General features: G+C 38.0%; 1 protein-coding gene and 1 non-coding gene across 2 annotated transcripts in view; both read left to right on the top strand.

Annotated features, from left to right (window-relative positions):
* HAUS6 (HAUS augmin like complex subunit 6) overlaps positions 1 to 27,552 on the top strand; it is a 43,266-nt gene that overhangs the window by 9,263 nt on the left and 6,451 nt on the right. The window contains exons 5-14 of the mRNA XM_047699697.1: positions 1,490 to 1,637; positions 3,314 to 3,379; positions 3,847 to 3,895; positions 6,417 to 6,587; positions 8,071 to 8,264; positions 8,889 to 9,015; positions 9,485 to 9,587; positions 21,804 to 21,885; positions 26,834 to 26,900; positions 27,159 to 27,344. Coding sequence (XP_047555653.1) covers positions 1,490 to 1,637; positions 3,314 to 3,379; positions 3,847 to 3,895; positions 6,417 to 6,587; positions 8,071 to 8,264; positions 8,889 to 9,015; positions 9,485 to 9,587; positions 21,804 to 21,885; positions 26,834 to 26,900; positions 27,159 to 27,344 — 1,193 coding nt within the window. The remainder of the gene's footprint in view (positions 1 to 1,489; positions 1,638 to 3,313; positions 3,380 to 3,846; positions 3,896 to 6,416; positions 6,588 to 8,070; positions 8,265 to 8,888; positions 9,016 to 9,484; positions 9,588 to 21,803; positions 21,886 to 26,833; positions 26,901 to 27,158; positions 27,345 to 27,552) is intronic.
* LOC125084179 (small Cajal body-specific RNA 8) lies at positions 26,623 to 26,753 on the top strand. Its single transcript, XR_007122528.1, has one exon. It is a non-coding gene; the product is annotated as a small Cajal body-specific RNA 8 (non-coding RNA).

Raw genomic sequence — 27,552 nt, 5'->3', positions numbered from 1 at the left:
GAAAATTGTTTCATATATTTAAGAGCAGCTTGTGTTTTTTTATACACTATATTCATAATTGTTCATTTTTCTCTTAAGTTACTGCTTTTTTTCCATTTATAGGAGCTCTTATTTATTACTATCCTTTCTCTGTGATGTGATATGTAAACCTTTTTTTTCCATTTTATTTTCTATGCATGATTTTTTAAGAACAGACTCATGATTTTGGTGTTTAAGTATTTGTATATGTAAAATTTAATGCAACATAAGCATTGTTACCAGTTTTCCTTTTCGTAGATGGTCTATTCCAATTACATGTAGCCCAAAGTATTTTAGTATATGTGCTGTTGAAGTGAGCACTAGCCCAAAGTAATTCATATGAAGTATGTATGTTTGGATTTAGCAAGAGTTTGTTGTGCATAAGGCTTCTAAGCATGGGTTTTCCTATTTCTGATTTCCGATTTAAATCAATTCCAGTCAGCATGTTTAGTGTCTAGATGACTTCTACATTCAGTGAACTCATCCCCAATTGAATATATAGAATTTGTGGTTTCTTTGGGGGTAGCACTAGGACCTGGATTAGTAATGTTAGGTGCACTGGAGTGGTCTCCATTTATCCGTTTATCCATTTAGCCATTAAAGTAGGATTTATTACAGCTAAAAATGTGGATTCTGAAATGTTTGGATGGATTGTTCTCAGGGTCTGCTTTGATCATTATTAACACAGCCAAGAATTACCTGAGAAATGGAGACTGGTTTTGTTTGGTTGTCCTGTTGGCCTTACTAGATAGAAAAATAAACAGCAAAAGACGTGTTGTGATCTAACCTCATCTCTTTTAATTGATTTTCTTTCTTTGTTGTGAAGAGATGCTGGTAAGAAGTTGCTCTTGTATAACAGTGTATTTGTTCATGGATATATCAAGCTGTGATAATAGGAATTATTTGGGGCAGAGAAACTTTCAAAGTTTTTATGATTCTATAAAACAACTCAACTTTTTTAGTTGCCTACTTAAAAATAGATTTCCATGCTTTTGTTAAAATTAGTTGTATCTGTTTATGTGGCATACCAGTTTTTAAGAAGGAGTTGTTAGTTGTTTGAGTTATTAATCTCTTAAAATTAATGAATCTCCTGATGCTGAGTGAAATAAGTCAAGCAGAGAGAGTCAATTATCATATGGTTTCACTTATTTGTGGAGCATAACAAATAGCATGGAGGACAAGGGGAGATGGAGAGGAGAAGGGAGTTGAGGGAAATTGGAAGGGGAGGTGAACCATGAGAGACTATGGACTCTGAAAAATGATCTGAGAATTTTGAAGGGGTGGGGGGTGGGAGGTTGGGGGCGCCAGGTGGTGGGTATGGTAGAGGGCACGGATTGCATGGAGCACTGGGTGTGGTGCAAAAATAATGAATACTGTTATGCTGAAAAAATAAAAAATTAATCAAATAAAAAATTAATCTCCAATTTTTGATATTTGATATTTTCTGTGATCTTATTTGTCTTCCATATAGATTCTTCTATACGTTTTACAGAGACATTTAATGTAAAATCACAAGATATGCACAAATGCATTGCCAGATGCCATGTGGCACGTAATAGATTTTTACACATTTTGCAAAGAGAAGACTGCGTTACCCGAAAGTATCAGGAAAATGCACAGTAAGTAATACATTGATAGTTAGAAAATGAAGATTCCAGGGGCGTGTGGGTGGCATAGTTGGTGAGGCATCTGACTATTGGTTTTGGTTTAGGTCATGATTTCAGGGTTGTGAGATCTAGACCTCCTCATGGCTCTGCACTGGGTGTGGAGTCTGCTTCAGATTCTCTCTCTCCCTCTCCTTCTGCCCCTCCCTTGCATGCTCTCTCTCCCCCCACCCCACCCAAAAGAAAATGAAAATTCCTTTCTCTTTAGCAAATGTCATCAGTGTACCTTCAGTGGGAGTAATCTGTGCCTACCTCAAAACCCCTCAGTGTCCTATTTTCATTTTAAAGCTAGATAACTTCTGAATAAGATATTTTAAAACTGTGCAGATGTACATAAAACTTTAGAGCAAAGAAAAATATTACCTTAGTTTAAAAATTCACTGTCTTAGGTGTTTTTCATTTTTTTAAACATGGATTTACATCTTTATGCTGTAATTATTTTGCTCATTCTATTTTGTATTTTTTCTCTTCATATTTCATTCTGTAAATTTTTCCATATTGCCATACTATATAGCTTTTATTAAAAAATTGAAAAATTATTTTTATTTTTTGAATTTTCTAAAGTATATTGCTTTTAATATCTACTTAATAGTTTAGTATCCATTAAGTAGATATTCCATCAAGTAGGTATTCCATAGTTTCTTTAACCATCTAATCTTGTGTTATATTTAGGTTCCTCTTGTCAGCAAATTTTTATTTGAGTTATTTTTGTGTGCCAGATATTGTTTAGGCACTGTCGTACAGCATTAAACAAGACAGGCAAGGTTTCTAGTCTCAAGAAATAGAGTGTGTCAAATTTTTTTTTTAAAGATTTTATTTATTTATTTGACACAGAGATCACAAACAGGCAGAGAGGCAGTCAGAGAGAGAGGAAGGGAAGCAGGCTCCCCGCCGAGCAGAGAGCCCCACGTGGGGCTCGATCCCAGAACCCTGGGATCATAAACTGAGCCGAAGGCAGCGGCTTTAACCCACTGAGCCACCCGGGTGCCCCAACTCTGTCAAATTTTTAATGATTATAAACAACTACAGTAAGACAACTTTTTATTTATTTATTTTTAAGATTTTATTTATATATTTGACAGAGCGAGAGAGATCACATGTAAGCAGAGAGACAGGCAGAGAGAGAGGGGGAAGCAGGCTTCCTGCTGAGCAGAGAGCCTGATGCAGGGCTCGATCCCAGGACCCTGAGACCGTGACCTGAGCTGAAGGCAGAGGCTTAACCCACTGAGCCACCCAGGCATCCCAAGACAACTTTTTAAAAGTTGTGTTACCTATTGTGAAAACTAAAGAATCCTTTGAAATCATCTTGAAACTACAATGTTGCCTATTGTGACCCTAGTTATGTGTGATGAGGATAAGAGAGCAGAGTAGTCCTACTTCCAGCATTTTATTTGAAGACAGAGTGTATATGAGCCGAGAAGTCCTGGTCCATCTCAATAGCAACCTGTATGTTAGATCACACTGTAAGTCTTGGAGGAAGTCTAGACTCCTTCAGCTGGCCGCTGGCTGTATTTGGAAGAGTAGTCTTTGGAGGCCTTGAGAAAAGATAAGAAATGGGGGAAAATATCAAAGTGGCCTATACCAGTTAATTGTAGTGGAATTATAATTGTTATTTGTATGTTTTCTTACAGATTGTCAGTTAAACAAGTACGAAATTTGAGAGCAGAATGTATGGAACAGCAAAACCAAATAAAAAAGTAAGTGACTTTTACATTAGAGCTGAAAGTTGCCTTAGTGCAGCTTCTGCATTTTACCAGTAAGGAAACTGAGTCCCATAGGATTAGAACATAATTCTGATTCCTAGTCCACTTCTTCTTATAAATTTATTGCTTTTGGGGCGCCTGGGTGGCTCAGTCGGTTAAGAGTCTGCCTTTGGCTCATGATCTGGGGTCTGGGAATAAGCCCTGAGTCAGGCTCCCTGCTTAGTGGTAGTCTGCTTCTCCCTCTCCCTCTGCTGCTTCCCCTGCTTGTGCGCTCTCGCTCTCTGTCAAATAAATAAATAAAATCTATAAAAAAATTGATTGCTTTGAGCTAGAATTGTATTTTTTTAAAAAATTGGAGTGGTTGTTAGTGAGTGGGTTTATGGATCAGTTCGCTCTTTTGGTGGTAAATTACCATGAAATAAAAAAAAAATGACTAATGAGATCATTTATTTTTTAACTAGAATGGAACCCTATGATGACCAAAGTAATATACAAGAGAAAATCCAAAAGGTGAGGTGACTTTTTAAGGGAGAAATTTAATCTTTCTTACTTTCATGATGTGCAGTGTTGACTTACTTAATTGGACCCTTATATTCTGTTTTTGTCATTTCTTTTTGTTAAACTGTTACTTTTTAAAAAACTCATTAATAAGTGATATATAAAAGTATCAACAGGGTGCCTTTAAAAAGCATGAATATAATGGAAAAATTAACTTATAATTTATGAGACTAAATATATACAAAAGCAGTTTTAAATATGGTTAAAAGTTCAGCTTGATTGTAACTTAATCAGTAGTATTAATTTATGTAAATAAAATATGTTAACTGAAGGGAGATATCAAGTATGGAAGAATGAGAAGTCACATTGAAGCTGGCTTGGCAGTAGGGAGGAATCTGGCAGACATAAATAGTCTAAGGTTTTCAGAGGGTGGCTTTGAGTGCGATTGGAGTGTTTTCTTAGGCCTTTATGTTTAGATGAACTCTCTCTCAAGCTCTTCGTCCTGTTTTTATGATCACTGAGCTGCTTTGGGTGTTAATTTGGCTTTCCAGACAGTTTGTCACTGGGGAAGGTGAGTGCCCTCCTCAGGAAATAATTATTCATCCATTCAGTGAATTTTTATTGATACCTGCAATGTGCCAAGTGTTCTAGATGTTAGAGCTCTAGCAGTGAAAGAAAGAGGCAAAGTCACTTCTGTCATGGATCTTCCAGCTTTGTGGAATATGAATACTTCTATTACTGAACACGGTATCTTTGTAAATTTAATAGGTTGATGTGAAACGTGTTTGAAAGTTTTCACATTGCTCTCTCCTGAGTTTGTAACCAGTTTCCCTGAGTCCGGTCAATTTTTTATCCATTAACAAAATAAAAGTAAAAATCTGAGAATAAAAAAAAAAAAAATCTGAGAACCAGTTTCTGGATCTTTTTCCACCAAGGAATGCAATCCTGTGAGACCCCTAGACTGCCAGTCAACGAGTCTTCTTTGGGGACTTAACTTTGTACGGTGGGAAGACACAAACACAAATGTGGGTGCAATTGTATTTCCCTGCTCGCCTCCCACGTTTATAAATTCTTTTAAGGAATCCCATGTGTACAAAAAAGTGCAGAAGTCATAAGTATGTAGCCTGATAAAATTTCACAAAGTGAATACACGTATGTAACCAGCATACAGTTTAGGGAACAGAACGTTACTCTGGAAGCTTCAAGCCCCTTTTCATGTACAACCATTTCCCCCGCAAGAGTAAACACTTTCCTTCTTTCTTACATTAGAGATTAGTTCGACTCTTCTTGAACTTTATATTAAAGGGGAGTGTAGAATATATTCTTTTGTGTTTATCTTCTTTGACTCATGCTGTTTTATCTGTGCCGTTGTGTGTGTAGGTTGTGTGTTCCTTTCTCAATACTATGGAGTGTTTTATGAATATAGCACAACATATTTTTTTTAATCTAGGTAGACAGTTGGGTTAGTTGCAGTTTTTGACTTACAAATGGGAGTGCTATGAACATTCTTTAAAAATTTTGTTTACTATTTTAATGGAAGTATAGTTGGCACACAGTGTTCCGTGAGTTTCCAGCATATGGCCTAGTGATTGGATAGCTGTTATGCTCTGCTCACCACAGGTGCAGCTGCCACCTGTAAATGCTCTTACACGTGCATTTAATGAACATAGGTTAATATATGTTTAAGATTCTTTGCTTTTAAAGAAGCATGGTTTCAGGGCACCTCGTGGCTCAGTGGATTAAAAGCCACCTGCCTTTGGTTCAGGTATGAGCCCAGGGTTCTGGGTTCAAGCCCTGCATCAGGCTCCCTGCTCAATGGGGAGCCTGTTTCTCCCTCTCCCTCTGCTACTCCGCCTGCTTGTGTTCTCCCTCTCTCTTTCTCTCTTTTTCTCTCTGTGAAATAAATAACATAAATAATCTTAAAAAAAAAACATGGTTTTTCATGTTTTTACCTTTTGGAACTTGAATGAATCTTAATATCGATATGTAGTGTGTTTTTTTCCCTTCCTGAAAATCTTTTATTATTTCTCCCTGAAAAGTTTCTTTTTTTTTTCTTTCTTTCTTCCTTTTTTTTTTTCCTTTAAAGATTTTCTTTATTTATTTGAGAGAGAGCATGAGTGAGGTGGAGTGGCAGAGGGAGTGGAAGACTTGATCTGAGAACCCTGAGATCATGACCTGAGCCAAAGGCAGTCACTTAACCAAATGAGCCACCCAGGTGCCCCTGCTTGATTTCTATTATATTGCATGTCAAAACATAGAAAATGGTAATTGCATCTTGGTAGTATGAAGTTTCTTAGATTTGTTTTGAAAATCATGGTGGGCTAAATTCTCCTGAGAAATTATTTTTTTTCTCCTGAGACATTTTTTAGTTTTAAAACCCCTTTGGAAGTAGTATGAGTGCTTTTAGACAATTTCCTCATCAGAAATCACTGTAGGAGTACTTCATTTGTTCTAGAGAGTGAGCATGTATTTGTGTTTTACATTTCTTTGATATATGTACAGATATGTATAGTCTTTGTCTTTGTTTTTAAAGGTTCGGTCTTTGTGGGCTTCAGTGAATGAAACGCTCATGTATTTGGAAAAAGAAAGAGAAGTTGTTAATGCAGTCCTTAATCTTGTTAACCAATATACTTTAGATGGAACTAATGTTGCTATCAATATTCCAAGGCTCTTACTTGACAGAATTGAGAAACAAATGTGTCAGGTAAGCATTTGATACTAAGTAAACTACTGAGAAAACTCTTTATGTAATTATTATATATAGTAATAATAAATACATGTATTCAATATATAACTAATATATAATATGTAAACATAAATAATGTATATTCTTTTTCTTACAGTGTTTTATTCCAGAATTTATTTTTGTGACTAAATCTAGTAGAGCATTCATACAGAGGACTATTGTTAACCGTGTATATATTATAAGAGTGTGTATATTTATATATATGAACTTTCACTGTTCATCCCTTTTATGGTGCTACATCTTATAGTAGATGCATGGAGGAGGTTACTTAGTAGGAAGATGGTATGGTACAAGTTCTTTATAAGATCTCAAGGAGAGCAGCAGTGATCTATTTGCTAAATGTCTTTTTAAAATGTCTCCACCCTGTGGTTTCTCTTTCTTCTTGATTCTGTTAAGGATTTTAGTCTCTTCTCCCATTAGCATTTGTGATACTGTGTCTTTATTCTCTTTGGTTTTTCAGACAGCTGTTCTCAATTTTTCTACTGATTCTTTTTCTCTAACTTTCAAATGAAAGTCTTTCCATGGTTCCTTTAGTGCCTACTTTTCTTCCCCCCTACTTTTCTTCATCTGTGTTTTCTTAATTCTTTTTTCATCAGTATCCTATACAGTGGTATTCCCAAATTAGTATTTCTAGTCTCTCTGTCTACCTGAACTGCATCAAATTATTTCCACTTGCTTATATGACATTTCCATCTGGATAGCCTGTATCTTTTTTTTTCTTAGTGAACTCATAATCTGTTAAGTATCTGCTATATGCCAGGCATTAATTATAGTATAGGGAAATACAAAGGTAAAATAGTGTTGTGATACTGTAAAGCTTTCACTGTAATAGATAACATGCTAGCCCTGCAAATTTCTGGTATGTAAAAATCAGAGTCTGCAAATTCAGGTTCCTACAGAGGCTAGATAGGTAATGTATGCTAATTGTGTGTAACAAAAGGGGTAAAGTAGGAAGTGATGAGGTATTTAGAGAAATAATAATTTTCATGTGAAATCTAAGATTTTTAGTTGATTGGCAGCTAATTCAAATGATTTTTAAAATACTGGAATTGTGCAGGCCAAATAAACATGTCTGAGTTTGGAATCAGCTATAATGGGCCATCACTTTGCACCTTTTGTTAAAATATGAATTCATGATCTTTAACCAAACCTGCTCTTTCTCCTCAGTCTTTATTTTGCTTTCCATTTATTTGCATTTCTTTTGTTGTTCTAGCTTGCAACTTTTTTGCGTTATATAAAAATATGGCACAGCATGTTAAATCCTTTCACAGTAGTTTTTGTTGGACCAAAATTATTTACTTGGCTTCATTTTTGGGTAGACATTTGACTTGTTTCACTCTTCTTTAAGGTAACTTTTTAATATAATAGTAAAAAACAAATATATTTATTTAACAGTTTATTATCTAAAGAACCACTTTTTTTCCCCCCTCTGAATCCTAAGTTGCACATTGGAAATGTTTATGAGGCTGGAAAATTGAACCTGTTAACAGTTATTCAGTTATTAAATGAAGTCTTGAAAGTAGTGAAATATGAACGTTGTCAGGCTGACCCAGCAAGAATGACAATAGACCTTCACTTCCTGGAAAAGGAGGCCAAACTTCAGAGAGAGAGATTATCAGATCTGAAGTATATGAGGTACTGTAGAAAGATCTTTTGTTGCATTATTGGGGGAGGAGTGGGGGGTTTGATAATTTTTCAGCAGAACTCATGTAGTTGATAATTCTTTAGCATTGGCAAATAAATGTGAACATTTTATTAGAACTCAAAAAGTCCTGGAGAGACACATTAAGTAGAAAGGACAATTAATGTAGTTTTCTTTTTGTCTAGAATAAATTATTTGCCCTTAGTGATAATTCTTTACGAAATAATTTTAACTTTCTCAAGCTTTTCTTTGGAGTCTACGTAAAACTAAGCCTCAGAAAAATTTGTTATTTGAGTAATTGGGAGGTAGGACTACCTTTAGGAGTGGATAGAGTATAGGTGTAGAATTTGGACTTGAATTCAGAATTAGGGAAAAAGAATATTTTAAAGATAAATGGAATAATAGATATATGATTGCTTTCTGGTCTTAAAAGGAAAAAAGTACTTTAGGTTCTGAATGTTCATTGTGAGAGTTTATTCAGTTTTTATGTACTATACTGGTTGAACTTCCGATTATATTTTCTTCTCTTTCTCTGCAAACTGTTGTATTCTTAAATTTTACTCAGTACTTTTATATATTCATGATTTGAATGAAGTTCTGTTTTTATGCTATTGTAGGTGTAAAATAAAGGAAGATGTCACCAATATAAAACATTCTGTTGTTGAAAAACAAGGAGAATGGCATAAAAAGTGGAAAGAATTTCTTGGTCTGTCTCCTTTCAGTCTAATTGAAGGTTTGACTCCAGTAAGTAATGTTGACTTGCCTTTTGGAAAGTAGTTGAATATAAGGCAGTCTTGTGATTTATGTTACAAATGGTCTAGGAATGCTATGCATGTGTAAGTTGTCATCTTTGCACCTGAGCCTAAAGTTCAAATGTTTTGGTTTCTGTTATTTTTCTAAGTATGTATTTGGGTATTCACTGTCTGCTTTGGAATTATAGTTACTATTTTTAGATTCAGAGGATTATATTAAAAAGAAAATGAGACATTTCTTTTGCTATTAGGTAGTATTACATTTGAGGCACAGTTGGAGGTGGAGTAAGTCCCCTTGTTCTAATATTGTACTCATTCGTGTAAAAATAGTTACAGGATAATTTATATGCTTGATAATTCTATCTTCGTAGGGGGAAAAATCATCTGTTCTTAGATTAACTTAGTGTTATTATGGTACTGAGTAAATGTATGTTTCAAAATGATGAATTCTGTGTTTTAAGGCTGTGGATCTTTTACCACCAATGTCTCCTCTTTCATTTGATCCTGCCTCAGAAGAAGTATATGCAAGGAGTATTCTTTTGCAGTATCCTGCTTCACTTCCAGGTTGGTTTTTTGTTTTTCTCTTTCGTTTCTTTTTTTTTTTTTTAAGATTTTATTTATTTATTTGTCAGAGAGATCACAAGTAGGCCGAGAGGCAGGCAGAGGCAGAGGGAGAAGCAGGTTCCCTGCCGAGCAAGGAGCCCGGTGTGGGACTCGATCCCAGGACGCTGGGATCATGACCTGAGCTGAAGGCAGCCGCTTAACCAACTGAGCCACCCAGGTGCCCCTGTTTTTCTCTTTCTTAAACCTCCTCCCCATCAGTATTCCTCACTGTGATAGCAGTTCCTTTACATTTTTATCTTGTTTCTTCCCCCCAGTTATTTTTTATTTTATTATTTATTGTTTTATTTTTATTATTTATTTTATTGTGACATAGCACTTTAGTCACTGAAGTGTACAACTCAGTGGCATATAGTAAGTTTACAAAATTGTGCAACCATCAGCACTTTTTAGCTCCAGAATATTTTTATTACCTTAAAAGGAAATCCTAGGGGAGGCTATCCTAGGGCAGCTCAGTTGATTAAACATCTGACTCTTGTTTTTGGCTCAGGTCCTGATCTCGGGATCCTGAGTTTGAGCCCTGCCTTGGGTTCCGTGCTCAGTGCAGAGTCTGTTTGTCCCTCTCTTTTCCCCTCTGCTACTCTCCCCCATGCTCTTGCTCTCAAAAATAAGTAAATCTTTAAAAAAAAAAAAAAAAGGGGAACTCCTGTACCCATTAAGCAGTCACTCCCCACTTTCCCCTTTCCCAGTCCCTGGGCAACCACGAATATACTTCCTCTTTCTATGGATTTGTCTATGCAAGTCATATACTGTGAGGCTTTTTTATCTGGTTTCTTTCACTTGCAGAATTTTTTACTTTGCACAGTATATTCAAGGTTCATTCAAGTTGTAGCATGTATCAGTACTTCGTTACTTTTTTTTTTTTAAAGATTTTATTTATTTGACAGACAGAGATCACAAGTAGGCAGAGAGAGGAGGAGGAAGCAGCTCCCCGCTGAGCAGGGAGCCGGATTCAAGGCTTGATCCCAGGACTCTGGGATCATGACCTGAGCAGAAGGCAGAAGCTTTAACCCACTGAGCCACCCAGTACTTGCGCCCCAGTACTTCATTACTTTTTATGAATATATTCTGTTGTATGACTAAACCATATTTTGCTTATCCGTCATCCATTGATGGACATTTGGGTTGTTTCCACTGTTTCACTATTATGAGTAATACTGCTATAAACATTTGCTTACAAGATTTTGTGTAGAAGCCCACAGCTGTTTAACATGAAAGAATAGTACAATAATTACTTGAATACCACCTGTTTTAACTATCATCATCGGCTACATTGCTTTATATGTGTATGTATGTGTTTTTGCTAAACCAAGTTGGAGTTCTAGATATTTTAACACTTCACTCTAAGTGTTTCAGCATGTATTCCCATAAAAATAAAGACTTTTGCTGTATAACTACCATGGTAATGTCACATCTAAAAAATTATAGTAATTCTATAATATCTCAGTTTTCTGGGGTGCCTGGGTGGCTCAGTGGGTTAAGCCGCTGCCTTCGGCTCGGGTCATGATCTCGGGGTCCTGGGATCGAGTCCCGCATCGGGCTCTCTGCTCGGCGGGGAGCCTGCTTCCCTCTCTCTCTCTGCCTGCTTCTCTGTCTACTTGTGGTCTCTCTGTCAAATAAATAAATAAAATCTTTAAAAAAAAAAAGAATAAAAAAAATCTCAGTTTTCTCAGCTGTTATACCACTGTCATACCTATCACACTATTATACCACTATCACACCTAAAATGAATTTCTCTATAATACCTGATAACCCATTTTATATTCCATTTTCCCTGGTTGCCTAGTATTTGTGTACAAGAAATTGTTACGGAGTTCAGTAAATGTTAGGTGAATAAGAGAAGGAATAAATACGTTAAAATACCTGTGAATGATGTAGCCAGAATGGAGAATGTGATAGATGTAGGCCATATTTGAGTTCATGCAGGCCAAAGGTCGTGGCATGAACTTAAGTCCATAGGACTTAGGAAGAAAAGGGTGAACATAGCTGGGGTGGATGATTGGTTTGGGAGTCAAGTACACAAGAAGAGGACACTGGTTAGGAAGGGTCATAGATTAGAGAGCAAGGCTTGGGATAGGCCCTAGCAAAAAGAGTAGACATAGGAAAGACTGCACAGTTTGATGAATGACAAAGCTTCAGATAGAGCATTACTTAGGATAATGGAATGACTCTTAGAACTCTTGGCATATTTGGCATTTTGTTTTCACTTCAACTTGGAAAGACCATTACTCTTGTACAAGACTTAGTTTAAGTCCTGTGAAACCATGAAATTAGTCCTCATGTCAATTTGGAGATTTCTTGTCTGCCTTGAAAGTGAGGACATACTTGTGTCTCTTTAGGAAGTGCAGTGGAAATTCATATTTTAGAAGTGTTTGATAGGTCCTTTGAGGTAATGCTGTCCTCGAGATATTGTAGAATTTGTACTCTTAGGATTCCTTCCCCCCCCCCCAAATTGGTTAGAGCTTTGTTGTGAGCTGGGGGATCTTAATATTATTTTATGCTTTTTTGTAGTATACAACTACAACTTTTTTTTTTTTTTAAAGATTTTATTTATTTATTGGAGACAGAGATCCCAAGTAGGCAGAGAGGCAGGCAGAGAGAGAGGAGGAAGCAGGCTCCCCACTGAGCATAGAGCCTGATGCGGGGCTCAATCCCAGGACCCCAGGATCATGACCTGAGCCGAAGGCAGAGGCTTTAAAAAACACTGAGCCACCCAGGCCTCCCAACAACTACAACTTTTTTTGTTTACTACAACTTTTTTGTAGTAAACAACTTTTTCCTCCTATACTTTACATATTACATCTTACTCGAAATTCTCTTTAAAAATTTTTTTTTTTAAAGATTTTATTTATTTATTTGACAGAAAGAGACACAGTGAGAGAGGGAATATAATCAGGGGGAGTGGGAGAGGGAAAAGCAGGCTCCCTGCTCAGCAGGGAGCCCAATGTGGGGCTTGATCCGAGGACCCTGGGATTGTGACCTGACCTGAAGGTAGACGCTTAACATCTGAGCCATCCAGGCACCCCATAAATTGTTTTTTAAAAGAATTATATTTCAGCATATTAAAGGTGCAGGGAATAATATAAGTAACCTCTTCACCAAACACTTTTTGTCAAAGCTTTGCAATATTTTAGATTTTTCTTTAAAAGATTTTATTAATTTATTTGATAGAGAGTGAGAGATCATAAGTAGACAGAGCAACAGGCAGAGGCAGAGAGGGAAGCAGGCTCCCCGCTGAGCAGAGAGCCTGATGTGGGGCTCAGTCCCAGGACCCTGAGATCATGACCTGAGCTGAAGGCAGAGGCTTAAACCACTGAGCCACCCAGGTGCCCCATATTTTAGATTTTTTAAAAAAGATTTAATTAATTTATTTATTTGAGAGAGAGAGGGAGAAAACACAAGCAGCGGGAGCAGCAGGAGAGAGAAAAGCGGCCTCCCCTGGGATCAGGACCTGAGGTGAAGGCAGATTCTTAACTGTCTGAGCCACCCAGGTGCCCGATGAGATATACTTCTGAAAAGGAAAATAAAAGCTGTAATCTTGGCCAAAAAGAGAAAAAAAATCAGTAAATGTGTTGGTTAAGCTAAACACAAAACGATCGTTAAAAACAATTCCTAACAATGTCACTGAAAAAGGAGGGGGGTAGGGGCATTATTCTAGAATAAAGCAGTAAGAGGACAAAACAGCCAAAAGCAATGAATGAACCCTCCTTAGATCCTAGTTCAAAATATAAACATTTACATGGGACATTTTGAGTATAGTAAGAGAAATTTATTCATATGCCAGAAGAGTTCTGTATAGGTAGATCCATACACCTGTAGTAAAGTCATTTTTACAAACGTACATCAGAATAGACGTAAGATTCAGGATAGTGGTCATATCTGCAAAATGCAGGAAGGATGGGGTCAAGGAAAGGTGGATCCCTGAGGACTAACTGCATATTTACTTTAAAGACCAAATCAAGGGGCGCCTGGGTGGCTCAGTCGGTTAAAGCCTCGCCTTCGGCTCGGGTCATGATTCCAGGGTCCTGGGATCGAGCCCCACATCGGCCTCTCTGCTCGGCAGGGAGCCTGCTTCCTCCTCTCTCTCTGCCTGCCTCTCTGCCTATTTGTGATCTCTGTCAAATTAATAAAATCTTAAAAAAAAAAAACAAATCAAAACAAAAACAATCTAAACTATTGCAGGACTCCTGGATGGCTCAGTTAAGTGTCTGACTTTAGCTCAGGTCAAGATCTCAGGGTCCTGGCACTGAGCCCCAAGTAGGGGGCTTCCCAGGCAGCAGGGAGTTTGCTCATCCCTCTGCCCCTTCCCATGCTCATGCTCTCTCTGATAAATAAATAAAGGCTTTTATTTATTTATTTATTTATTTAAAGATTTTTATTTATTTGACAGACAGATCACAAGTAGGCAGAGAGGCAGGCAGAGAGAGAGAGGAGGAGGAGGCAGGCTCCCTGCTGAGCAGAGAGCCTGACGTGAGGGCTCCCAGGACCCCGGGGTTATGACCTGAGCCGAAGGCAGAGGCTTTAACCACTGAGCCACCCAGGCGCCCAAATAAAGGCTTTTAAAAAAAAGTCTAAAGGGGCACCTGGATGGCTCAGTCAGTTAAGCATCTGTCCTCGGCTCATCTGTCCTCACGATTCCAGAATCCTGGGATGAAGTCCTTTGTCTGGCTCCCTGGTCAGTGGGGAGTCTGCTTCTCCTTCTCCCTCTGCCTGTTGCTCCTTCTGCTTATGCTCTCCCTCACTCTTTCTCTCCCCCTGTCAAATAAATAAATAAAATCTATCTATCTATCTATCTCTCTATTGACAGAGAGACATAGTGAGAGAGGGAATACAAGCAGGGGGAGTGGAAGAGGGAGAAGCAGGCTTCCCACCCAGCAGGGAGCCCAATGCCTGGTGGGACCATGACCAAGCCAAAGCCAGACGCCCAATGACTGAGCCACCCAGGTGCCGCAAATAAATAAAATCTTGAAAAAAAAAGTTTTGTTTTTGTTCTTAAGATTTTTATTCAGAGGCGCCTGGGTGGCTCAGCGGGTTAAGCCGCTGCCTTCGGCTCAGGTCAGGATCTCAGGGTCCTGGGATCGAGCCCCGCATCGGGCTCTCTGCTCGGCAGAGAACCTGCTTCCTCCTCCCCCTCTGCCTGCTTGTGATCTCTCTCTGTCAAATAAATAAATAAATAATCTTAAAAAAAAAAAAAAAGATTTTTATTCATGGCCGCAGATGAAAAAAAAAAAGTTTATCTCAAAGTATATTCTTTAATTCTTTCTGTGGTGGACCCTGGATAGTAAAATCTCTTAGTTTTCCTGTGAAAAATGTCTTTATTTTCACTAATTTCTGAATGATAGTTTGGCTGGATATACAATTCTAGATCAAAGCTCAATTTTCCTTTTTTTTTTTTTTAAAGATTTTATTTATTTATTTGACAGAGAGAGAGATATCACAGGTAGGCAGAGCAGCAGTCAGAGGGGGGAAAGCAGGCTCCCTCTTGAGCAGAGAGCCCGACTCGGGGCTTGATCCCAGGACCCTGAGATCATGACCTGAGCTGAAGGCAGAGGCTTAACCCACTGAGCCACCCAGGTGCCTCCAAAGCTCAATTTTCCTACAACATCAATCATACGATTGCGTTGTTTTCTGCTTTCTGTTGTTTCTGAGACCTCTGTTGTCAGTTCAATGTTCATTCCTTTGTAGGTAATTTTTAATCTCTGGTTGCTTTTAAGACTTGTACTTAGTTTTGTATTATTTAGATGTGTCTAAATGTGGACTTATTTTTATTTAAATTTTGGGCCTGTGTGAGCTTATTTAACTTAAAGGCTCACATTTTGGAAACTTCTTCAGTAATATTTCTTCTAACACTGTCTCAGTCATTCTTTTGACGCTTCCTTCTGGAGCTCTTGTTGTTGGGACTTCTGATTCAGTCCTTCATGTATCTTAAATTTCTCATTTGTATTTATAATGTCTTTGTAGCTCTAGGCTTATGGTTCACTAATTATCTTTTTAGTTATATTTAATCTCTTTTTTGACATGTCCATTTAGTGTTTGGCTTTCATGGATGTGCTTTTCATTTCTTTTCATTTGCTTCTTTCTCAAAAATTGCCTGTTCTTTTTCATGATATCATCTTATTTCATTATGGTTCTTGTTTTTTTTGCCAAATATTTTAAATGTATTGATTTGATCTTATTCAATTTTTTAAATATCCCTGTGTTTCAGATACTTCTGCTTCTGTGTGTTCTGCCCACTCATTTTCTTTTTTTTTCTTTTCTTAAATATTATTTATTTATTTGACATAGGGAGAAAGCACAAGCAGACGGAGTGGCAGGCAGAGGGAGAGGGAGAAGCAGGCTCTCTGCTGAGCAGGGAGTCCAATGTGGGGCTCGATTCTAGAACCCTGGGATGTGAGCTGAAGGCAAATGCTTAACCTGACTGAGCCATCCAGATGCCCCTGTCTGCTCATTTTCATAGTCGTTTGTTTCCTATTAAAATACTTGATTGTGGGGTTGCCTGGCTGGCTCATTCAGAAGAGCATGTGACTCTTGGTCTTGGGGTTTTGAATGTAAGCCCCATGGTTGGGTGAAGGGATTACTTAAAAATAAAATTAAAAAAAAAAAAAAAAAAAAAAAATTTTTTTTTTTTTTTTTTTTTTTTTTTTTTGGATTGTGACCTCAACTTCAGTGGACCCACCTCTGAAGGAGTCACCTGGGCTCTGGGTTGTGGAATGATCTCTGCACGGTGGCGTAGGGTCTCTGGTATTTCCCTTGAACTAGGCAGTTAACGTCTTTAGTTTGGGATTCCCACAAGTAGCCAATATAATTTTGGATTTCATACCTCCCTTTGAGGAGGCTAGGTAGATTTAAAATTTCTTCCCCCGCCCCCCCCTTTTTTTCTTTTAAACCCAGGACTCCAGGTAGATAGCAGGCTTCCCTGTTACTTCCCTGGTTAAGCTGGCAGAATTTTTATAATCTTTTCAGGGGCTGAGCAGCCTTTGCAATGTTCTGGCCTTATGGCAGTTTCTCAGATTGGAGGCTGAGAGGCCCGAGATCATGTTTCTTGTTATGCAGGCATTAAATCTCCATTGTTCAGCTTCGGAGCCTGCCATTTAGCCTTTGTGTCTCAGTTTGAGCTTAAATTCTTTCCATCTTTAGTCCTGGCATGTGATGATTTTTATTTGCGCTTCTGGGTATTCCTTTCTTTTTCTTACATTTTATTTTGCAGTTCTAGTGTATTTATGGTAGGAGTCATTGTCTGCTGCAGCTTGGTTTGCTTTGTTCTGGTGAGTTCAGTTTTGTTTTAACCTCATGACCTTGTTGTGTCCGTCCCCTCTGTTCTCTTCACATCTTAAGTGCTATAGTTTGGTTTTCTATTTCTTGCCTTTAATTGTGTTTTAACTAGCTACTCTGCCTCCATATTCTACCTATTCTGTGTTGCAAATGGTTATCAGTGATCCTTCTGTAGTGTAAATATGAAAATATGGTCCTTTTCATCTCTTGGTGTACTATACTTCGATGGCTTTCTAGCACCTTCAGGGGGAAGAAATGTTCCTCATCTTTGCCTACCACCAGCAAGTAGTGTTTATGTTGTTCCTAATTAGTTTATTGTTGTCTACTAGTTTTGTGATACAATTCTTGTATTTGTGTTCATTTTTAGAATGTTTTATGAATATCAGTAATCCCATCATCATTAGTAGGTGCAAAAGCAGAGGATACTGAAAATGTTCATAATACAACATACTGTTAGGGTGGATTAATAAAATCTTTTTTTTTTTTTTTTTAAGATTTTATTTATTTATTTGACAGAGATCACAAGTAGGCAGAGAGGCAAGCAGAGAGAGAGGAAGGGAAGCAGGATCCCCGCTGAGCAGAGAACCGATGTGGGACTCCATCCCAGGACCCTGGGATCATGACCTGAGCCGAAGGCAGCAGCTTAACCCACTGAGCCACCCAAGTGCCCCTGTTATGGTGGATTAAAAGGAAAAGTTCACACATTGGGTTTTTTTTTTTTTTTAAAGATTTTATTTATTTATTTGACAGAGAGAAATCACAAGTAGGCAGAGAAGCAGGCAGAGAGAGAGGAGGAAGCAGGCTCCCTGCTGAACAGAAAGCCCGATGCGGGGCTCGAACCCAGGACCTGGGATCATGACCTGAGCCGAAGGCAGCGGCTTAACCCACTGAGCCACCCAGGCGCCCCTTTTTTTTTTTTTAAGATTTTATTTATTTGACAGAGATCACAAGTAGGGAGAGAGGGAGAAGCAGGCTCCCCGCTGAGCAGTGAGCCCAATGTGGAGCTCCATCCCAGGACCCTGAGATCATGACCTGAGCCCAAGACAGAGGCTTAACCCACTGAGCCTCCCAGGTGCCCCACACACATGGATTCTTATACAGTAACACTTTGGACACATGTATATATAGGGACAGTCTTTCAGAAGCTAACATGTTAAAAGAAGAGGAGTTCCTGGAATAGCAAATATTCTGTAATGGAGCCATGGCTTTCTGCACCAATCTTGTTTCCTCCCATGCTTCCACTCAGATATACCCTATGCTATACCACACCGAACTTGTACCCTCTTCTCCCAGTACCTTTATGTCCTCATCACATTCCCCATTCCTAGGCCAGGTGCCTTTCTGTCTCCTCGCATTTCTGTGCATCTTTCTCTCCTAATACTATAGCAGCATGCCATCATTCTCTACTCCTCAGTAGTCTTTTTCCTAGACTGACTCCTTGAAGCCAGGTCTCTACCTTTTCTTTCTTTGTCCTTGTTAGTATAGCAGTGGCACATAATTATTGATGCATTGAGGCATAAATAAATAAATTGACTGATGTAGATGCTGAGCTGAAATATGCTAAATAGTATAATTTTTTTGGCATTGCTAATTTTTTTTAAGTTTTTTCTTTAAGATTTTAAGTTTTTTTTAAAGATTTTTAAAAGATTTTATTTGTTTACTTGACAGAGATCACAAGTAGGCAGAGACACAGGCAGAGAGAGAGAGGGGGAATCAGGCTCCCTCCTTAGTAGGGAGCCTGATGCGGGGCTTAATCCCAGGATCCTGGGACCATGACCTGAGCTGAAGGCAGAGGCTTTAACCCACTGAGCCACCGAGGTGCCCCTTAAGATTGTTTTTTTAGATTTTTTTTTTTTTAAGATTATTTGACAGAGACAGTGAGAGAGGGAACACAAAATGGGGAGTGGGAGAGGGAGAAGCAGGACCCCTGCCGAGTAGGGAGCCCGAAGCGCGGCTTGATCGTAGGACCCTGGGATCATGACCTGAGCTAAAGGCAGATGCTTAACAACTGAGCTGGCTACCGAGGCACCCCTGGCCTTGCTGATTTATGTGGTAATTGCATGATCTGTGTACCAAAACAAGAAGCAAGACTATATCATATTGGAGAACTACAGACTGGCACTTTTTTTGAAATTTGGTTTAGTATAAACCTATCATTTGAAAAAAAAAATTTTATTTCAGTTCAGTTGAGTTAACATAGAGTGTATTATTAGTTTCAGAGGTAGAATTTAGTGATTCATCAGTTGCATATGAAACTCAGTGCTCATTATATCAATATGTGCCCTCCTTAATGTCCATCACCCAGTGACCCCATCTCTCCAGCCTCCTCCCCTCCAACAACTCTCAATTTGTTTCCTTTGTTTATTTTAATATATATTTTTTTAAAGATTTTATTTATTTATTTGACAGCAAGAGAACACAAGTGCGGGAAGCAGCAGAAGGGGAGGGAGAAGCAGGCTCCTGGTTGAGCTGGGAGTCCCAATGTAGTGCTAGATCCCAGGACCTTGGGATTATGACTTGAGCCAAAGGCAGACACTTAACTAACTGAGCCAACAAGGCGCCCCTTATTTCCTTTCATTAAGAGTTTCTTTCGGGGGCACCTGGGTGGCTCAGTGGGTTAAGCAGCTGCCTTCGGCTCAGGTCATGATCCCAGCGTCCTGGGATCGAGTCCCACATCGGGCTCCTTGCTCGTCAGGGAGCCTGCTTCTCCCTCTGCCTCTGCCTGCCATTCTGTCTGCCTGTGCTCGCTCTCTCTCCCTCTCTCTCTCTGACAAATAAATAAATAAAATCTTTAAAAAAAAAAAAAAGAGTTTCTTTCGGGGGCACCTGGGTGGCTCAGTGGGTTCAGCCGCTGCCTTCGGCTCAGGTCATGATCTTGGGGTCCTGGGATCGAGTCCCGCATGGGGTTCTCTGCTCAGCAGGGTGCTTGCTTCCCTCTCTCTCTCTCTCTGCCTGCCTCTCTGCCTCCTTGTGATCTCTACCTGTCAAATAAATAAATAAATAAAATCTTAAAAAAAAAAAAAAACCTTAAAAAAAAATCTCTTTCGGTTTGTCTCCCTCTCTGATTTTGTCTTTTTTTTTTTCACTCTTCCTCATGATCTTGTTTTGTTTCTAAAATTCCACATATCAGTGAGATCATATAATAATTGTCTTTCTACGATTGACTTATTTTGCATAGCATGATACCCATGTCATTTACAAATGGCAAGATTTCAGTTTTTTGATGACTGCTTAATATTCTGTTGTATATATATATACCACCTCTTTATCCACTCATTTGTCAGTGGACATCTGGGCTCTTTGCATAGTTTGGCTGTTGTGGACATTGTTGCCATAGATGTTGGCAGAGCAGATCACTACATTTGTATCTTTGGGGTAAATTCCCAGTAGTGCAATTGCTGGGGCTTAGGGTAGCTCTATTTTCAGCTTTTTGAGGAACCTGTGTACTAATTTCCAGAGTTGCTGCAGCAGATTTCATTCCCTTTAACAGTGTAAGAGGGTTCCCCTTTCTCCGCATCCTCCCCAGCATCTGTCATTTACTGACTTGATAATTTTAGCCATTCTGACTGGTGTGAGGTGGTATCATTGTGGTTTTGATTTGTATTTTCCTGATGTCGAGTGATGTTGAGCACTTTTTCATGTGTCTGTTGGCCATTTGTATGTCTTCATTGGAGAAATGTCTATTCATGTCCATTTCTTTGATTGGATTATTGGTCCTTTGGGTGTTTGATAAGTTCTTTATAGATTTTGGATATCAGCCCTTTATTTGATAAGACATTTACAAATTTCTTCTCCCATTCCATAGGTTGCCTTTTGGTTTTGTTGTTTCTTTTGCTGTGCAAAAAGCTTTTTTTCTTGATGAAGTCCCAGTAGTTCATTTTTGCCTTTGTTTCCCTTGCCTTTGGAGACATGTCTAGCAAGAAGTTGCTGCGGCCGAGGTCACAGAGGTTACCGGTTGTGTTCTCTATGACTTTGATGGATTCCTGTCTCACATTTAGGTCTTTCATCTATTTTGAATCTGTTCTTGTGTATAGTATAAGAAAATGGTCCTATTTCATTCTTGTACATATGGCTGTCCAATTTTCTCAATACCCTTTGTTAAAGAGACTGTCTTTTTTTCCATTGGATATTCTTTCCTGCTTTGTTGAAGGTTAGTTGGTCCCTTTCTGGGTTCTCTGTTCCATTGATCTATGTGTCTGTTTTTGTGCCAGTATTGTACTGTCTTGATGATTACAGCTTTGTAATACAGCTTATAGTTTGAAATTGTGATGCCTCCAGCTTTGGTTTTCTCTTTCAACATTCCTTTGGCTATTAGAGGTCTTTTCTGGTTCCATACAAATTTTAGAGTTGTTTATTTCAGCTCTGTAACCTGCCACTCTTTTTATGAGTTTATTCTAGATACTCTCTATCTGTCCTATTTGTATACTTAACAGTTGAATAATTGTCTTTCCCTTTTTTTTTTTTTTCTATTTTAAAGATAATATTTATTTATTTGTCAGAGAGAGAGAGAGCGCACACAAACGGGGAGTGGCAGGAAGAGGGAGAGGCGGGTTCCGTGCTGAGCAAGGAGCCTGATGTGGGACTTGATCCCAGGACCCTGGGATCATGACCTGAGCAGACACTTAACTGACTGAGCCCCTCAGGTGTCCCATTGAGTAGTTGTCTTTATTTATTTTTTTAAAATTTTATTTATTTTATTAAAGCATGGGGACAGGACTGATGGGTAGAAAGAGCTGCTGAATAGTTGTCTCTTTCTGTTAGCATTTATATTAGTCTTATTTTTCTCTTTTTCTTCTGTTCAGAAGTTTTTCTAGAATTTCAAGAGATACCTGGATATTAGAATATATAAACATAATTAAAGAGGAATTAATGTTTATTTTCCTTTAGATACACCTAAGCAACACGACCAAGAAAATGATTGCATGAGAGCCAGTAATACATCGGGAACTGTACATGATCTAGGCAACAGGTAAAACAAATGTGATCTTCATATTGACTATTTTCCTTTTTCATTAATTTAGTTTCATCTTCATCTAATTGCCATGCTTCTCTACTATGGGGTCATCTGTAATTTTCTTCTCATAACCAGAGAATATTTTTCCACCGTGGATCCACATTTTCAGGAAAGAGTGAACATTTTTGATACATAGGCATTTGTCCCCCTTGTTTGTCTAAATGTTGGGATTCATAGGGGATTATCTAATATTTGAAGGGGAAAAAAGCACGTATGGAAATTATCTAATGCAAGCTTGGGAATTTTTGCCTTTTTGTGTCTGTGAACTTCCTTGAAACCACTTGTGGCTTTGACAAGCCAAGAGTTAAGAGCTTTTGAGATCAACTAGTCTCCTAGTTTTCAGACTGTTCTGCAGCGCCCTCTGATGCTGTGGATTAATCTAATTTAGCCCATCACTGGTCTGACCCTTTCCCATTTCAGCCTGAGCAGCTAGTTCTTTTATCTGTATTATATGTTGGGGGTCTTACATGCCATTTAATAAAAAGAATTCCATGCTTTAAAGAAAAAAAGAATGGGAGGACTTCTGATTCAACCCAATTCAGAAGTTTAACAGATGAAGAAACTAAACCTTGGTTTATTATAATATCCTTCAGGAGTATTATTTTCTTTATTGCCTGTTTTCTTTATTAATTTTCCTATTTTGGCTCTTTAAACAGATGCCAGATTATATAAGCCAAAATCTCGAAATGTATATAATCCACCTGGGGAATATATGTATTCTTTTTTGAAACTAAGAATTATTAAGAAGCAATCAAAAACAGACATACTGTAGGGGCACCTTTTTTGAAACTAAGAATTATTAAGAAGCAATCAAAAACAGACATACTGTAGGGGCACCTGGGGGGCTCAGTGGGTTAAAGCCTCTGCCTTCGACTCAGGTCATCATCTCAGGGTCCTGGGATCAAGCCCTGCATCGGGCTCCCGGCTCCCCCTACCCCCCGCCCCTGCTCTGCCTGCCTCTCTGCCTTCTTGTGATCTTTGTCTGTCAAATAAATAAATAAATAAAATCTTAAAACAACACCACCACCACCACCACCAACAAAATCCCAGACATAGGTGTTTTATTTGTCCCTCACCACCTATGTCCCAGACATAGGTGTTTTATTATTTTTTGTTTTCTGACTACCCTTTGACCTAAATAGGGGTCTTTTAGTCCAGCTTCCCCATGTAATTGAGGCACAGATATGGAAACAAATTGCTTAGGATAATTCTAAATGAAAATTATAAATTTTAAATGAATTGACGTTCTCGTCATTCTGTATACTCTTATTTAGTTAAGTTCAAACAGCATAACAAGAGTCAAAATTTAGATGTGAAATCGAGCTATTGGTGGGATGCCTGGGTGGCTCAGTTGGGTAAGTATCTGCCTTTGGCTCAGGTCGTGATCACAGGGAGCTGGGGTCAAGTCCCACTTTGGGCTCTTTGCTCAGCGGGGAACCTGTTTCTCCCTCTGCCTGCTGCTTCCCCTACTTGTATGCTCTTGCTCTTTCTCTCTCTCTCTGACCAGTAAATAAATAAAATCTTTAAAAAAAAATTGAGCTATTGGCAGTTTCCTGTGTAGTAATTTTCTGATTTATGGAGGTCAGGATTACATGTGGAATATATATTTTTATTCTTAGATCTGGATGTGATGTTGATTTTCAGAGTACCTTAAAAAAAAAAAAAAAGGAAGAAATCTATTGTGAAGCCTTGACATTGAAGAGATAGTCAAGTTACTGGGCTTCACTGTTTGACTCTCTTATCACTGTTGTTCTTAAAGCATCCTGAGGGGAATAGTTGATGCTTCCCAGTCTCAGTTGTGTTTTTGGTTTGTCTTTCCTTGAGAGAGCAAATGAAATATTTGATTCAGGTTTGTTGATGGAGGTAGTAGATTGATTCATAGATCAGATTTTATTTATGAACTCCATTCATCTTCAAGATTCTTTCTTGAAGTAGAATTTTGTACTAAGATATACTATCAGAATTCTATAGGAGCCAGACACTTAGCCCCTAAGATTTAGTTCAGATGGAATTTTCTTCTCATAGGAAAAAGAGGTTGTATTAAATATACTTTGATTCCAGACTTATACTCTTCCAGGCCTTTAGATCTTTTAATTATCTTCTGGTACTTTAGTTATAGGTTTGGGGTATTAAAGGGGGGAAGTGAAGAGGAGGGGTGTTGGTGGTGAGGGACAAATAAAAGCTTAATGGGATACGAACGATTATTTGCGCTTGATAGCAAAACGGAAGGTGAAGAATTGAGTCATGTGGAAAGCTTGTTGCTCAGAATTCTTTACCGTAAAGCTGTTTTGTAATAAAATGTTTTATTAGTAATGTGTAGTGTAAGTAGACTGTACTTAAAATAGTATCCTTTTTTAATGTATAGTTCAACTGTTGTTTGTATGGCATCATCTTAATGTCAGTACCAGTGTAGTTAATTTGGAAATTCATATGTGGATATGATCAATAACAGCTATTCAATTAAAAAACATGGAAATAGTGTAATTTTTAGGGTAATTACTGTGTGTTATTAGCCCCCTTTTTAAAAAGATTTTTATTTATTTATTTATTTGACAGAGATCACAGGCAGAGAGGCAGGCAGAGAGGGGGTGGGGAGCAGACTCCCCGCTGAGCAGAGATCCCAATGTGGGGCTCGATCCCAGGACCCTGAGATCATGACCTGAGCTGAAGGCAGAGGCTTAACCCACTGAATCACCCAGGCGCCTCTGTTATTAGCCCTTTAATACCCAGTTGTCACCCACAGATACCAAAATAGAAGTAGTTTTCTCCATAAGTCTCATGGCTGTTTTTGATCTGAGTGAGCTGATGGAAGCTTTACCATACTTAAAACCAGAATTCAGTGATTGGTGGTACCTTTGTTGTATACTCTGGGATCAACCTTTCTTTGCAGTGATTTCTGAAAGGGAGGGTTTCATGATATTTCTAGTGGTGGCAGTACAGTTCTAGACTTTTAACCTCTACAGTTCTCCTTTATTGCATTTCAGATATAGGGCAGTATGATCTTACTTGCATGCCAACTAAATATCCTTCGTCTTAGAAATGGACCTCTCATTGCCTCTCTCTCGCTTACAATTTCCCTTATATCTTTGTTAATTGTAGATATATTGTAACAATGAAATAAAATGAAGAATAATTAGCTAAAATTTCTAACAAATCACTTATTGGACTTTTTTTGCAAGTTTTTTTTTGGGATTTATGTACAAACATTTAATACATTCAGAATTTTCTAAACATTAATATCTGTAAGTACAGTTTTTTGGTCGTTTCTTTATGTTAATGTTATTTTACTGATTTTTTCCTTATAATGACTTTGTAACATTTATTTTAGACTTTTAGATTTTCCTCAGTTTTTTTTACTACTATAAAAAGCATGTCTTTAATTACTTTCTTTTGGATGTACTCTTTCCTTAGGATAAATTGCCATAATGGGAGCAACACGCTCTCTCTTTATCTGTTACAGTGCTAGGATTTTGTGGGCCTCAGTTTTGGCGTAGCAAGCGTATAGCAAGTGATTGAGCCAGGGCTGCTTTAAAATTGGCTTGGATTGAGATGTTAGCAGGGCTGATAGCATATTTCCAATTTAGAAAAGGAGGAGAGGAAGGGAGAATATGTTTCCACTTTTGTCTTTTATGAGACTCTGTAAGAATGATCCAAATAGAAAAATTTGATGGTGTCTATTTCTAGAACCTCATGCTCAAGTGACGTTTTATTCATTGATTCAGTCAATCCATCGGTTAGTTACAAACAGGTATTGCACTTCCAAGTACCAGGCGCTATGTTAGTTCCTGGCAATAGTCAGGAAGGACATAGTCTTTGTCCTCCAGGAGCTCACAGTCTGGTGCTGGCATCCTAGTGGCATCTTAGATTGCTAGCCATGTTTCAGAGGGCTTTTGGATCACTTTAATGTTACTTTTTGGAAAAATTAAGATAAAGTCATAGTAAATGATTAATTTTTTCCTTTGACATCTAGATTATATCCTGTCGAGGCAAAGTTGAGCCTTAAGCAGTTTCAGTGGTCTTGAATTATGTTTGAAAGGTAGATAATGATTCCAAGGAGCTCGTATTTGAAAAGTTTGAAAAAGCATATTTGCTGTTACTTGAGATGTTTTAAAGCTACTAATTTTGTACTTCTGGCTATGAACAGAAAGCAGAGCACCAACATGCTTGATACTGAAAGTGGTCTCTGTGGTAATAAAGTAGAAAAGCTTTGACCAGTGAGCAGACCCCATCCGTGATTGAATTTGAAAGCTCTTTGAAGATGAAGAAGAAGTTATTGCTTTGACAGCTTTAAAAATTTAATAACTTACTTTGTAATTGATGTGTAAGGTTTTTATGTTTATCTGAAGGACCAAGAGAATGTAAGAGGGTAGGAATGCTATGTGTAGAATGCAGGAAACTGAAACTAAGCAACATTATAACTTGACTGTAAGTGTAACTAATGTATGTGCTGTCACTATAGCAAGATTCAGCACAAGATAAATTGATTTTGGACATGAAAGATTAAAATTTTAAGGTCTCTGTTACAGTAAAATTCTGTGATCTGAAGCCCAAGGATAATATAATAATGTGATTCTTGTTAGTTGAATTTGTGTTTACTGCGTACTCAAGTTTTTGAGCGTTCATGAAGTCATTCAACCTTATAAAAAATGTTGACTTAAAATATATAGTGATTAAGGAAAAATGTTTACCGTTTGGGAGGCTGATACACAAATGGGGCTGAAGTGCTGCTCTGATTGTCACCATCCCTCCCTAGAATAAACTGCCTTTCGATGACCGGGACGAATTGAGGGAAATCGTAACGGACAGATACGGGGCAGACAGTTTCTTTAGATTATTCAGATCTAGCAAGTGAAGGAATTCTTTCTTGTACGTAACTTGGATTTATTATCTTTTTTCCTTTTAGACCTGCAGCTTTCCTGTCACAGCCAGTTTCATCATCAGATAGAAACAGTGTTAGATTACTTGAAAAGGTATATTTTTAAATAATGTTTAATCTGATCATACTAACTTATGTTAAAATATTATTTTTGCCACTGTCCCAGTTAATTTGTACTTACATATGTCCTGTTGCTTCTAAATGGAAATACTGGAATTATATAATTTTGCCAGTGGACATATAATTTCACAATAATGATAGCCTTTACAGGTTTGTGATAACTCAAGAGCCTCTAATGAAGATCAGCCAGAGTCCTTAAAGTTCCTTAACGTTACATGTCTGCCTCCTTCAGGACATGAAGATAAGAACTCCTAGAGAAGGAAATGAAACACCTTCTAAGAAGACACCAAAATTTGAAGTGAAAGACTCTCTATCATCAAATACTGCAAGGAGTACAGAGAATACTGCATTTGCAGGGTCTCTGCCAGCTAAAAATAGGGATATATTCCAAAAAGAGCAAGATCATCTGGTAGAAGAGGTTAGAAAAAGATTGTAATAAGTACTCTGAAATATCTATTATTTTCTCATTGGGGTTGAGATTATAAGTGAAGTTATAGTTAATTATCGAATAACTGGGGTTAATTTGGGAAAGGAGGGCATAGATAATGAAAATTTTGGTTAAAGCAGAATTGGTTCTCCCAAAAAGTAGAAATAGATTTAATATAAACTTATTTAAGATTATATCC

Source organism: Lutra lutra, chromosome 13, assembly GCF_902655055.1.
Source record: "Lutra lutra chromosome 13, mLutLut1.2, whole genome shotgun sequence".
Classification (NCBI taxonomy): domain Eukaryota; kingdom Metazoa; phylum Chordata; class Mammalia; order Carnivora; family Mustelidae; genus Lutra; species Lutra lutra.
Note: the sequence above shows the minus strand (reverse complement) of the source record. Positions and strands in the feature narration are given on the sequence as shown.